Source organism: Siphateles boraxobius, unplaced genomic scaffold (assembly GCF_051911475.1).
Source record: "Siphateles boraxobius isolate OS27281-9 unplaced genomic scaffold, OSU_SipBor_1 13, whole genome shotgun sequence".
NCBI lineage: Eukaryota > Metazoa > Chordata > Actinopteri > Cypriniformes > Leuciscidae > Siphateles > Siphateles boraxobius.
In genome coordinates, this window is record NW_027508733.1 from 9,361,998 (window position 1) to 9,374,105 (window position 12,108).

Consider the following 12,108-nt stretch of genomic DNA (forward strand, 5'->3'; position numbering starts at 1 on the left):
GGCACAGAGAGTTCATTTGGACTGGAGTAGGTTAGAAAAAAATGGAGTTGAAGTCCGAGCTGAAGTCCACAAGCAGGATCCTCACATAAGTCCCTGGATTGTCCAGGTGTTGCAGGATGTAATGCAGTCCCATGTTGAAAGCATCATCCACAGACCTGTTTGCTTCGATAATCAAACGGAAGTGGGTCCAGTGATGTCTTTCAGGTGGGCCAGCACCAGTCTTTCAAATGACTTCATGACCACGGACATTAAGGCACGGGCGTCGGAACCATTGCATATGGGTGGGACAAGACCCAACCACTTTTTAATACCAATGATATTGAAACCACTCACTTTTACCGTCTCTAATTCAGCGCATATGTCTGTTCGCTTTTCAGAGCGCCGTCAGTCAAGTCCATTCCCTTCAATCCATAATAAACTAAACTCCATTTCTGCTGAATCATTATATTTCTCAAGGAGCCGCAACTGACAAATCAAGTATTGCGTTGCAAACATTTAAGTTGTCAATGCTGGCAAATGACAATTTTAGCAGCGGGATAATAAAATAAGAAAAAATAACATTTAGCCTTAGCAGGAACAAACAAATATTCTCCGAAACCCGAAAGCATTGGACATTAGCCTATTTGTCATTATTATACAGTATTTTAATGTACTACAATTATACCTCCCATTAGACATTCATTCTCTCTTGCGCGTACAAATACTGCTCCTGAAAGCTTATGCTGAAGATAAATAGTATAGAAGATAAATACAGATAAAATAAAAAAACAAATCTCCTAACTTTATATCACTAAAATGAAATAGGAAGCCGCTTACAGACGCTCACATCCACACATGTAAACACAATACTGACGTCTTCACTTCCAGGTCAAGAATCTGTCAATCAAAAACTCAGTAGCCAATGAGAACATCCTGCAGTTAGCCCCGCCCCCATGAGAGAAATGTGTCAGAATGGCGAGCGCAAACGAAAACGTCGGAAGCGTAAATGAAAATTCTGGAAGCACAATTGTAACAAGGGGGTAATCCATCAGCCGGAAACTGAAGCCTCACGGGAGCCGCCATTGTAGCAGAACTTCACCTGCTGTTAGCATTCCATTGACTCCCATTCATTTTGGCGTCACTTTAGAAGCTAATAACTTTACATCTAAGGTGTCCAAAGACTTCATTTGTCCATTATTTATTTCTAAAGAAACACAACAATGTATAAAAGGCTCCATTACTTTGTATCTTACATTATGGCCCCGTAGAAGCCATTTTTGTAAAAATAGGCTAACGATTGCGTCATAACCACGCGACTATCTGTCGCACTTTAGAGAAATGACCTTATAGACAGGAGGAGAAGCTCGCATGCAATCTTTTACTGTCCATAGCCCTATTCGCACGGGATAAGTATTACCTGGTGACCTCTAGTCATTTGTAATAATTGCGGAGTTTGTCTGAGATCTTAATCCCGTGCGAATCGGCCATGTCTGTAATTTGTAAAGTAAAAATTCCCCCGCAAATTATATTTCGCCGAACACCGAGGTCCTGTGATAATATTAGACCCGTGCGAATCGACATCTCTGTGATTTGGCCGGATCGTATATCATTTTTTCAAGGTTTTTGTTTCATGTGCGCCTTTTTATCTATCTTTCGCGAAGAATGGAGGCTGGTTTGGAGTGTTTTGATACTATTTTGGGTGCTGGGTCATATCGCTATACACAACTACACAATTTGCAGAAAGTGAAAGCTGAAAATCATCAGAAGAGCAAAAACAAAAAGAATGATTAGATGGAGATGAATGATATGTATAGCAGCATGCGGTAAGGAACTTTATTCTGTTTATGTCATAATATATCATACAGCTAGACCTATAACGAATAAAAATTTCCAAGCAATATCATATTGACGTCATATCCGGGAGATAAGTCGGTAAATTTGAGTAAAATCACAGGCTTCGGTTATCCCGTGCGAATGCGCCACATGAAATTCAGATGTGGCAGGGTAATTTTTAAATCACACGAGGTCCCCAGATAGTACTAATCCCGTTTGAATAGGGCTTATGAGACAATTGGGGGGACATAGAGGCATAAAGTCAAGGGAGAAGCCCATAGATAGAGCATAAAAGCAACGGGACAAAATATTTCAACAATATTTTTGAAGAATTAGGTGATTCAGATTAGTCGTGGCACAGCTACTAGAAGATTTACAACTGTCAGACTGTCGTCAAGCTCAGTTTGAGCCTGCGCAGTCGCTCAGCCATCAGGAAGGAAGTGCAATTATCGGGCTTCAGTTTTCTCCTTCGAAATCAATGGGGTCGCTGTGTCCATTTCTTTTACTGTCTATGAATTGTAAGTACAGATCAGCGAAAGAAAGAGGAGAAAACAGTTAGCAAAACATGCAGTGTATTAAAAACAGTCAAACATTTTGCCTGCTATTTTTTTTTTCCGGTTTCAAAGACATTTTATTCAGTGTCCATTTATATTTTCATTCGTTTCATGAACATTTACGTTCAATATTAAAGGCACAAAAATAATCCCATAGGATATGAACAATCAAACCAAAATTCATAACGAAACTAAAACTTCACTCCAAACATTCAGCAATCACTCTAAACAAACGTGTGTGCCGTGCATGCGTGCAGCCAACTTGGAATATAATGACTGAGATATGCACAATGCTGATTCTGTGACAGATGAGTTTAGTTCACGAAACAAATTCACCAAAATTCAATAAAAACACTATTTTTAACACTACCTGCCATTTTTTTTCACTTGGCGTGTGTATAGCGTGACTCCAGTCGTAAATGTCATATGACTGATAACTCTATATTAAACCTCCGCACAAGACAAGGCCTATATATTAGAAGCATTAAAAAAAAAAAAAAAAAAAATTTATATATATATATATAATGATGCGTCTGAGATATGCACAATGCTGATATAGGTAGTATACATACTACAATCCGCAAACATACTAAAGCATACAGGAATTAACCTCCACCATATAAGTAGGCTATATTCAATAAAAAGCAATTAACAATTACAGTCGATAAAACACTCATATTGCTAAGGACCTGAAAGTACAACCTTTAGTATGTGAAAGTGTTTATATATATAAACTATAAACACTCTCTCTATATATAAACACCTTCACATTCTAAAGGTAACATCGATTAGCCTGTCTCTCCATCACGGCACCTGTTAGTGGGTGGGATATATTAGGCAGCAAGTGAACATTTTATCCTCAAAGTTGATGTGTTAGAAGCAGGAAAAATGGGCAAGCGTAAGGATTTGAGAGAGTTTGACAAGGGCCAAATTATGAGGGGTAGACGCCTGGGTCAGAGCATCTCCAAAACGGCAGCTCTTGTGAGGTGTTCCCTGTCTGCAGTGGTCAGTATCTATCAAAAGTCACATCTTACAGGACTTTAATAACAAACACACATGCACTGAATGCCCAGTCTCTCATATAAGATGTCTGTCCACCCAAATTATCAAACCACAAAAAAAAAATGAAGAAAGAAAGAAAGAACCCGCAGCAGGTTTCAGTTTGACTCAGAAGCAATGAGATCATATACGGTTTTACTTTCCACTATTCGTTATAATTGAGAACTGAATAAATATATACAACCATTTTAAATCATAATTACTCTATATTTTACCATGAAATGTAGTTTTTATATAACAAATGTATATATAACGTACGTGTGTGCGTGTGCGTGCGTGCGTGTGTGTGTGCATTAGGAGGGCCAGACTCTGTCGGGGAGGATTCACAAGCTTGTGTTTGTTTAGATCTGTTGTGCTTTCATTGATAGTCTTATTAGATCAGGCGTTTCACTGAACAGCTGCAAATGTTTCACGTGTTTGTTTTGTTCTGTTTGTGCTTCTGCCGTCCGATCGGTAAGTTATAAACATTTTTGTGTTGTTTATTTACATCTCCGAGTAATAAACTCCTGCGGCGGTTCAAATACGATTATTTTCATCCACTGCAATTACAAATGAAAATCCTCCCCAGCAATTTTTAAAAACATAATTTAAATAATTTTGTATTCTTCTGCAGTAATCAAAGACAACTACAAATGTAATGGGAATTCAATAATAACAAATGTATTGAATGTATTGAAATTAAACTTTCAAGCTGTAATTAATTCATCATATAATTTTTATTTTGCTCTACAGCAAGTCATTCTAAAGATCACATTATTAATTCACTCAAATTTGTTTGTTCATATTTGTGACTTTTGTTTTGTGTCTTTGTTGCTGTAAAAGGTTACGTACTGATTTCAAGCTTTGTAAACTAACAAAAGCTTTAATCTGTTATTTTCTGTTCATGTTCTCCAGGTGTGTTTGCTGCCGAAACAAATGAGATAAAGTCAGTGTCAGTGATGGAGGGAGATTCTGTTACTCTAAACACTGATGTTACTGAAATACATGAAGACGATGATATACTGTGGACATTTGGAGATGAAAAGTCTCTGATAGCTAAAATCAGCAAAGAGAACCGAATCTTCTCCACATATGATGATGTTCCTGATGGGAGATTCAGAGACAGACTGAAGCTGGACAATCAAACTGGATCTCTGACCATCACAAACACCACAACTGAACATACTGGAGTTTATAAACTACAGATAAGTGGAGCGAAACTGACATCAAACACATTCAATGTTTCTGTCTATGGTGAGTAGAGATCATTTGTCTCATCCTTTAAATAATTTAAACTCAGTACACAGCATTTGTAGAATTGTGTCGATTACCAAATAATTTCGACTCATTCCTCATTTGAGGTTACGGTGAGGCACTTATAAAGGAACGTGCATGAGGCCAATATTAGGAAGATTTAAAGAAAACTCCAGAAGCACTTCAGCATTTTTAAAGGCAGTTTAAGATTTATGGCGTATTGTCATGCCAAAAGGTTAGCAATTGATTTTTCACACTAAAACCATGTTAACACACACACATTGTTCACATCTTGTGGCTGTACAATTGAAACTGTGACTATTTTAACATTTACAGATCGGTCCCATTCTATGAAAACTTAATAAGTTTAGAAGTTTAAATAAAACTTTCTGGCACTTAATATAAAATGAAAAAGGTAATTGCCCCGTTTAATTGCACAATTTCCCCAAAAAATCTCAGAATTGCGAAATATAAACTTGTAGTTGTGAGAAAATCGATCTTTTAAATTATTTTATTCCGTGGCAGAAACAAGCTTCCACACCATTCAGCGCTTCACTGTAACCCAGATTTTTGCTTTTCTGCTGTACACATGTAAATACATTTTTGTGGCAATCAACATGGTCAAAATTGCATTATAGTAAGCTTAATTTAAAATGAACCCAGAATATTCTTTTAAATATTTATACACAAATATTGTATCATTTCATTGTTTGAGAAACACTTACTGACAGTCAACACACTACTCTCAAAATAAGATTGATGTTTAGATTTACCCACATTTCTCTTTATTCTCTCATGTTTTCCAGCTCGTCTGCCTGTTCCTGTCATCATCAGTAACTCTTCACACTGTTCTTCATCATCATCTTCATCATCATCATCATCATCATCATCATGTTCATTGGTGTGTTCATCAGTGTTGAATGTGAGTGATGTGACTCTCTCCTGGTACGCAGGAATGAGTGTATTGTCCAGCATCAGTGTGTGTGATCTCAGCATCAGTCTCTCTCTACCTCTGGAGGTGGAATATCAGGATAAAAACACCTACAGCTGTGTGCTGAACAATCCCATCAGCAACCAGACCACACATCTGGACATCAACACACTCTGTCACACATGTGCAGGTACCACAGCACTGATGATATATGTGTGTATTTACTGACCTGATCTCTGTCTTCTGTTGTAGATCAGACTGATGCATTCACTCACATTAATGACTGTCTCTCTTTTCCTCTCCTTCAGTTCCTCCAGTCTCAGTGTCTCTGATAGTGTTGATCTCTGCTGGATCTCTGATGATTGTTGTTGGATTTGGGATCTTCTGGATCTGCAGAAATGTAGAAAAATTGACAGGGAAGGCAAGTGTTAATTACTGCTTTTAAACATTATAATGAACAAAACTTTATACCCTAAAATATACTCTAAATATTTAATCAACTGATAGCCCTAAATATAATTAAAAAATAAAATAATTGTCATTAATTTGTAGTTAACACGATTGAGATTATTTATATGGAAATAAACCAAAATAATATGTGTAGTTATATATATATATATATATATATATATATATATATATATATATATATATATAGTAAGACTATATATAGTTATCCTACTTTCCTCAAATTGCACCAAAACATTAAAAATACAAAAGCATTCTCCACTTTATGAACATATTTTTGTGCATTTAATGCATGTGTAAAGATCCAGCTGATGCTAAAGTTAAAATATGTTATTGATTACTTTTGTTGAACTTGTTGAGCATCAATTTTACCATACAATGCATTTGACTTAAATGTCCTGCCTGGGTTTGTTTTATAAATTATGATTTAAAAAAAAAACGTCTCTCTAAATTTCAAGTGATAGTTCACTTTAAACTTGGTCGAATTAAATTTGTTAATGTCATTGTTTTTAAAAACGGATGTGTTAAACGTTTAATGAAATGTGTGCATTCATTGCTTTAACTTAGACAGCCATAATAATAATAAAACATGTTGTAAAGAAACAGATCTAATTGAGTTTTGTAGTTTTAATGCATCTATTATTGTTTGAAACAGTTGAGACTCACGAAGACGAGATCACTTACGCTGAACCAGCTTTCTACAAAAGAAACGCACAGAAAACGGTAAGACAATGTATTATTAATTTATGTTGTGTCTCATCATTTCAGCAGTGAGTCAGGTGCAATTGTGTTTTTGACTGTATAATAATTCATCACACACACAACAGCACCAAATCAGATTGTTGAGTGCGCATCGCAAGATTTCAGTTAACTCGCTCCGTAGTGTATCCAATAAAAAACAATTCACATACACCGTTTTATTCATGTAAAATCTTCCTTTTAATCCAGACTCGTAAGTAAATCAAACAAATAAAACAAAAGAAACAAAATATAATCTTAAATCCTAAATATCACGGATACGGTAAAGAAAACTGTGTGACTCCACTATATTTCCTAAAGGGACGCGACGCACCACCGCATCATTTACAGTCACAATTCTTAAAGGGCCAGTGCACAATTTTAATATATAACATTTCAATGTAAATATAGAGAATATGTATCTTTAGTTCTCACAAATAAAGAAAGTTTACAATCAAAACACAAATATTCAAATACTGAAATGCAACACATAACATGCAATAATTGTACACTGAACATAAGCAAAATTAGGCTCCTATAGATGTTTAATAAAAGCCATAAGATTATCGATGCAAGAAAAACGTATGTTATTTTCCTATTGCGTTGTTTGGATCACATCACAGATTACATTTTAAGCAAGTAATTAGTGATTTCTAATGGAACACATTTTTACAGCAAATGAGAAACTGAAAGACTGCAGGATCTCTAAACTTCATCTACAAAGGATTATAATTACATTAAGAAAAACTTTTAAACAATGTAACTTAATAAATGTAAGTTCTTGGATTAACATGTTAGCAAAACCGGTTGAGAACCATTGATATAGAAGATGTTGTTTGATTTAATTTCCTCAAGATGCTTAAGTTTGCATGCAGTGCTGATAAATGTTATTAGAATAAACTAAATACGGTATCTAAAACTAGATTTCTTGTGTTGTGTTTTTACAGAAAGTTCAAGAGGAGGATCATGTGGTTTATGCACCTCTCACAATGAGAAGATGAACAAACTTCAGTATTTTTATAAGTACAAGACTCAACTGTGTGACCTGCGTCGAGTCCGAGTCTATGGTTGAGGTTTTGGTGAGAATCCCCATATTGTATCAGGACATCCCAGCAGACGTAGAACAGGATACAAATTTTAAGTATTAAATTAAGTTATCTCCTAAAAACTTCAAACAAACTTGCCTTTTTAACAAATTAAATCGCATGGTTCATTGGAGCATTTCATATTTGACTTTTAAAGTCTAAAGGGACCATGTGTGTAAATCTCATGAAAAACAATAGATGCAAAACACTGTGGTCTCATGTATTCACATCTGAACAGAAATGTGGTTTGATCTGTTGGGTGGATGGACAGCTTGTTCATGAGAATGTTTCTTCTGCTGGACGTGTGTGTTTGATGTCAGTTTGTTATCGTGTCTCTCTGAGGTGTGAATAGTCTTTGAATAGCGTGTGGTTGAAGTGCTTTTTCCATTCCTGCTCACATGAAACCATTGACTTCTGCTCTACAGAAAACCTGCTTTACTACAAAATACTAAACTCAGCACTGGTTTTTAACAAAAAAGTGACATTACTGTGAAAAATTAAAATATCATATACTTTGTGTGCGTGATGATCTATATTCATGCAGCGACCCTGCAGTAAAGCAGTGCGACACTCTCAGGAAAAAAGGTACAAAAGACAAAAGTTGTCACTGGGGCAGTAGCTTTTCAAAAAGTTACACCGATGTACCTTACTTACCCCTTAAGGTTACATATTAGTATCTAAATGGTTGAAAAGCCCCAGTGATAGCTTGTACCTTTATTTCCGAGAGTGCAATTTCAGTAGTTATTTCCAGATCTAGCAAGAGTTCTCTCTAAGCAGAACTATCTTGATAAATATTTTTTTTTTCATATAAAGGTCATATCCTGTTTTGTTTTTTTTCTGCCAGTGTCTGGGTCATATTAAGAATAAATGCACTGTATGACTTACAAGTTATGATTTATGTTTGATGTCTGTTCATTTATTTTGGTTTCATTAGCTTTGACAAGAAATTAACTAAATGCTGCTGACAATCTTAAATTTTTTGTAGCATAACAGTGATCCTGTCCATAGGTAAAACATAAAGGTAGAAATGTATGGATTGAGATCAAATTCATAATCAGATAAAAAATCTCACCTTAAGTTTCCTTGGTAGAGGTAAAGTCCAGATGCAGTTATGAGGACTGATCAAGATCCTCTCCAGCTCTGTAGGATGACGACGAATCCAGAACAAAAACACTGGTGTGGGTGTAGAAGTGTTGATCCTTCAAATAATACAAACAACTTGTTTTTATTATTATTTTTTAGATAAATTAATATCTCTAATTAGCAATGTAGTTAGTGCAGTGTTCTGTTGGATTTGAGAAGGCTACCTGTTTAGTAGGATACCTAGGGTGCACTGGTGGTTGTTTACTAGTCAAAAGAGCCCTCATCTCTGTGCTATTCTCAGTCTCTGTGATCTTCTGGTTTGATGTCTCGGTTCCTCCTTCAATGTGCATCTGAGGGACTTTTCACCTGATTCATCATCTTCATTCGGGTGAAAATCTTAAATCTGGTCACTTAAAATAACAGCACGCCTCCTCAACAACACACTTTATTTTAGGAATCATTCATGTATGGAGCACATGGCTAAAATTGTTTACACACTGATTAAAAAATGTTGTAACCGATTGGCGAGACTTGCAGGCGGGAGGAGCTGCAAACGTAGACAAGAAGACACTCTCTGCTTCCTGTAGTGAAACGCTCATGTGGTGTTTTCATACTTCACCACAGCTGAAGTGAAATAAATACAATAGCCTATTTGCCAAATACACAGATGTTTCAGAGACATTTTCATTCAATACTTTATCTAGGCTACTGTATGGCGTCAAATGGTGGACAAAACACATTAAGGGCATAACACAGGGCGTAAGTGAAAAATATGATTGTGCGCACAAATTAACAAGTCGCAAGCAGAAATAAAAGCCAGGAGTCCTGACAAGTTGAACGCAAGCGTGAGTTATTTTCTACACGCGCGCGCAGATTTGAACAAATAGACACTCAAAACAGAAAGCGGGATCTGGGATGTGTTGGGAACGGGATGACAGACCTTAAGAAGATACGTTTTCTTTCTTTTGAATTTTTCACCAATTCATACATGTGTTTATATGTAACAGATATAAAAATTATACTGTTAAATAGGCTATATGTATCATTTAGGTAGAATTAACACAAAATTTACAAATGCCTGATGTATTTTTTTTACGTGGTTTTATTTTTCGATACAACGATGTCTTTTGACCTGATTCTTCTAAAATGTCTGACCCAAGTTTGCATGTAAGTGATTTAAATATGTAGAACATTTTTACATAATTTACTTGTGTAACTTATAGATAAGGTAACACAGCCAACTCTTGATGTTATAAACTAAAAATAGCTAGACACGTGCATTTTTTTCTCCATGTAAAGTGTAAATAATTCATAGATGTGTTAAAGATATTAACATTTTCCTTTAGGTCAGTTGCCTCACAACATCTTTTGCTTAATAGCAATATAAGAATAACATGACCTCATCATTTGCAGGAACCAAACTTTCAATAATTTTATCAGAAATTGGGCCCACTCACACAGCTCCTTCCCTTAGCCTCTCATAATTTTTGTTTTTGTTTTTTGTATTCCCTGGGATATACAACACTTCTATGGTTAAGGTAAAAGTAATGTAAATGTGTCATTTACAGGAGAGTGGGACTGAGGACAGGTGTGAACCGGTGATTCTCTCAGCAGTCCAGACTATTCGCTGTAGTCTTCTAAGGTCTGACTGGTACATGTAGCGGAGTTGCAACTAGAACATGTCAGGCCGTCTGATTAAGGAACGACTACTCCCAGAGAAGGACGTTTCTGAAAATGAACATTTGAACTCTCTCTTGAGAAACTAGCATCCCCAACCAATACAAAATCAAGTCTATCACCTCAGTATTGTATTAATTTACATTTCTTTCCCTTCTCTCCTTTCCCCCATCTTGTCTCTCTCTCATGCTGAAATTGACATTGTTTAATGTGAACAATTATCATACAACACTATACATGTTTGGTAACATTTGAAATGTCTTAGTGCGACTGGTACAAAGGTCTCGTCTCCACAGAAGTAAACCAGAAGTTTTCTTGCTTACAGAGGAGGGTGGGTCTTCCAGGCAAATGGCATCCTGCCCTCAAAAGGTGTGAACTCTGAATGCAAATTCACATTGTTTGCAAATGTTTCCCCGTGAAAGGAGTTTCTGCTTCAGTCTGAGTACTTAAGGAAAATGCCTAAAGAGGCTCAGGGCGGTTTGTAAAGAGATTCGTCACATAATGCTGAGTGTCTTTCAGACACTAAATTAAATGTCCCCAACTAAGCAACCCAAAAGCCAATGGCGATGGATGATTGAGACCAATCAGACACAATTATTTGTTTTAGGTTCAATTCAATTCAAATTTATTTGTATAGCGCTTTTCACAATACATATTGTTTCAAAGCAGCTTTACAGAAAGTGCAATTCAGAAATGTACATAGTAAATACAGTTAGTTAATCATGTATTAATTTAGGGCATAACATATCGCCAGCGTTAAGTCGTCTCTTCACAGGCGTCGAGTCGTCTCTTCACAGGCGTTTAGTCATCTCATCGCAGGTTTTGGGGGATCTGAAGTCTCCGTGAGAGGCTGGATACAAACTGGAGCTGACGAACGCTATTTACCTCGGGACTAGCGTCCCGAGATAACAGCAGAAGAGCAGATGGGAAATAATTAGCATAGCTGCTGTTCATAATATTAATGCATTCGATCGGATTCAACAGTAGTATAAAAGGTAAGCATTATGTGAATGCTTGGTTAAAGAGATGTGTCTTTAATCTAGTTTTAAACTGGGACAGCGAGTCTGAGTCTCGGACAATATCATAAAGGCTATTCCAGAGTTTAGGAGCAAAATGTGAAAACGCCCTCCCTCCTTTAGTGGACTTAGTTGTCCTAGCAATGACCAGAAGCCTCGATTTTAGTGATCTTAAAGAACGCAATGGATTGTAGGGCGATAGAAGGTCCATTACATACACAGGAGCTAAACCATTTAGGGCTTTATAGGTCAGTAGTAACTCTAGCAGCTGCATTTTGCACTAACTGATTGAGGATGCAGGACAGCCAGCTAATAAAGCATTACAGTAATCTAGTCTCGAGGTCATGAATGCATGAACTAACTTTTCTGCATCAGAAACATGTAGCATGTTACGTAGCAAATAATATTTAAAACTCACTCTGGGACATGTGGTCCCATCCCCCAACAAGGGC

At 36.4% G+C, this 12,108-nt stretch overlaps 1 protein-coding gene across 1 annotated transcript in view; it reads left to right on the top strand.

Annotated features, from left to right (window-relative positions):
- The window catches only part of LOC143736372 (uncharacterized), a gene marked incomplete at its 5' end in the record, with an annotated part of 103,178 nt that extends 94,407 nt beyond the window's left edge, over positions 1-8,771 (top strand). The window contains 5 exons of the mRNA XM_077227112.1: positions 4,320-4,658; positions 5,465-5,779; positions 5,898-6,010; positions 6,713-6,780; positions 7,743-8,771. Coding sequence (XP_077083227.1) covers positions 4,320-4,658; positions 5,465-5,779; positions 5,898-6,010; positions 6,713-6,780; positions 7,743-7,788 — 881 coding nt within the window. The remainder of the gene's footprint in view (positions 1-4,319; positions 4,659-5,464; positions 5,780-5,897; positions 6,011-6,712; positions 6,781-7,742) is intronic.
- Between the last annotated feature and the right edge of the window lie 3,337 nt (positions 8,772-12,108).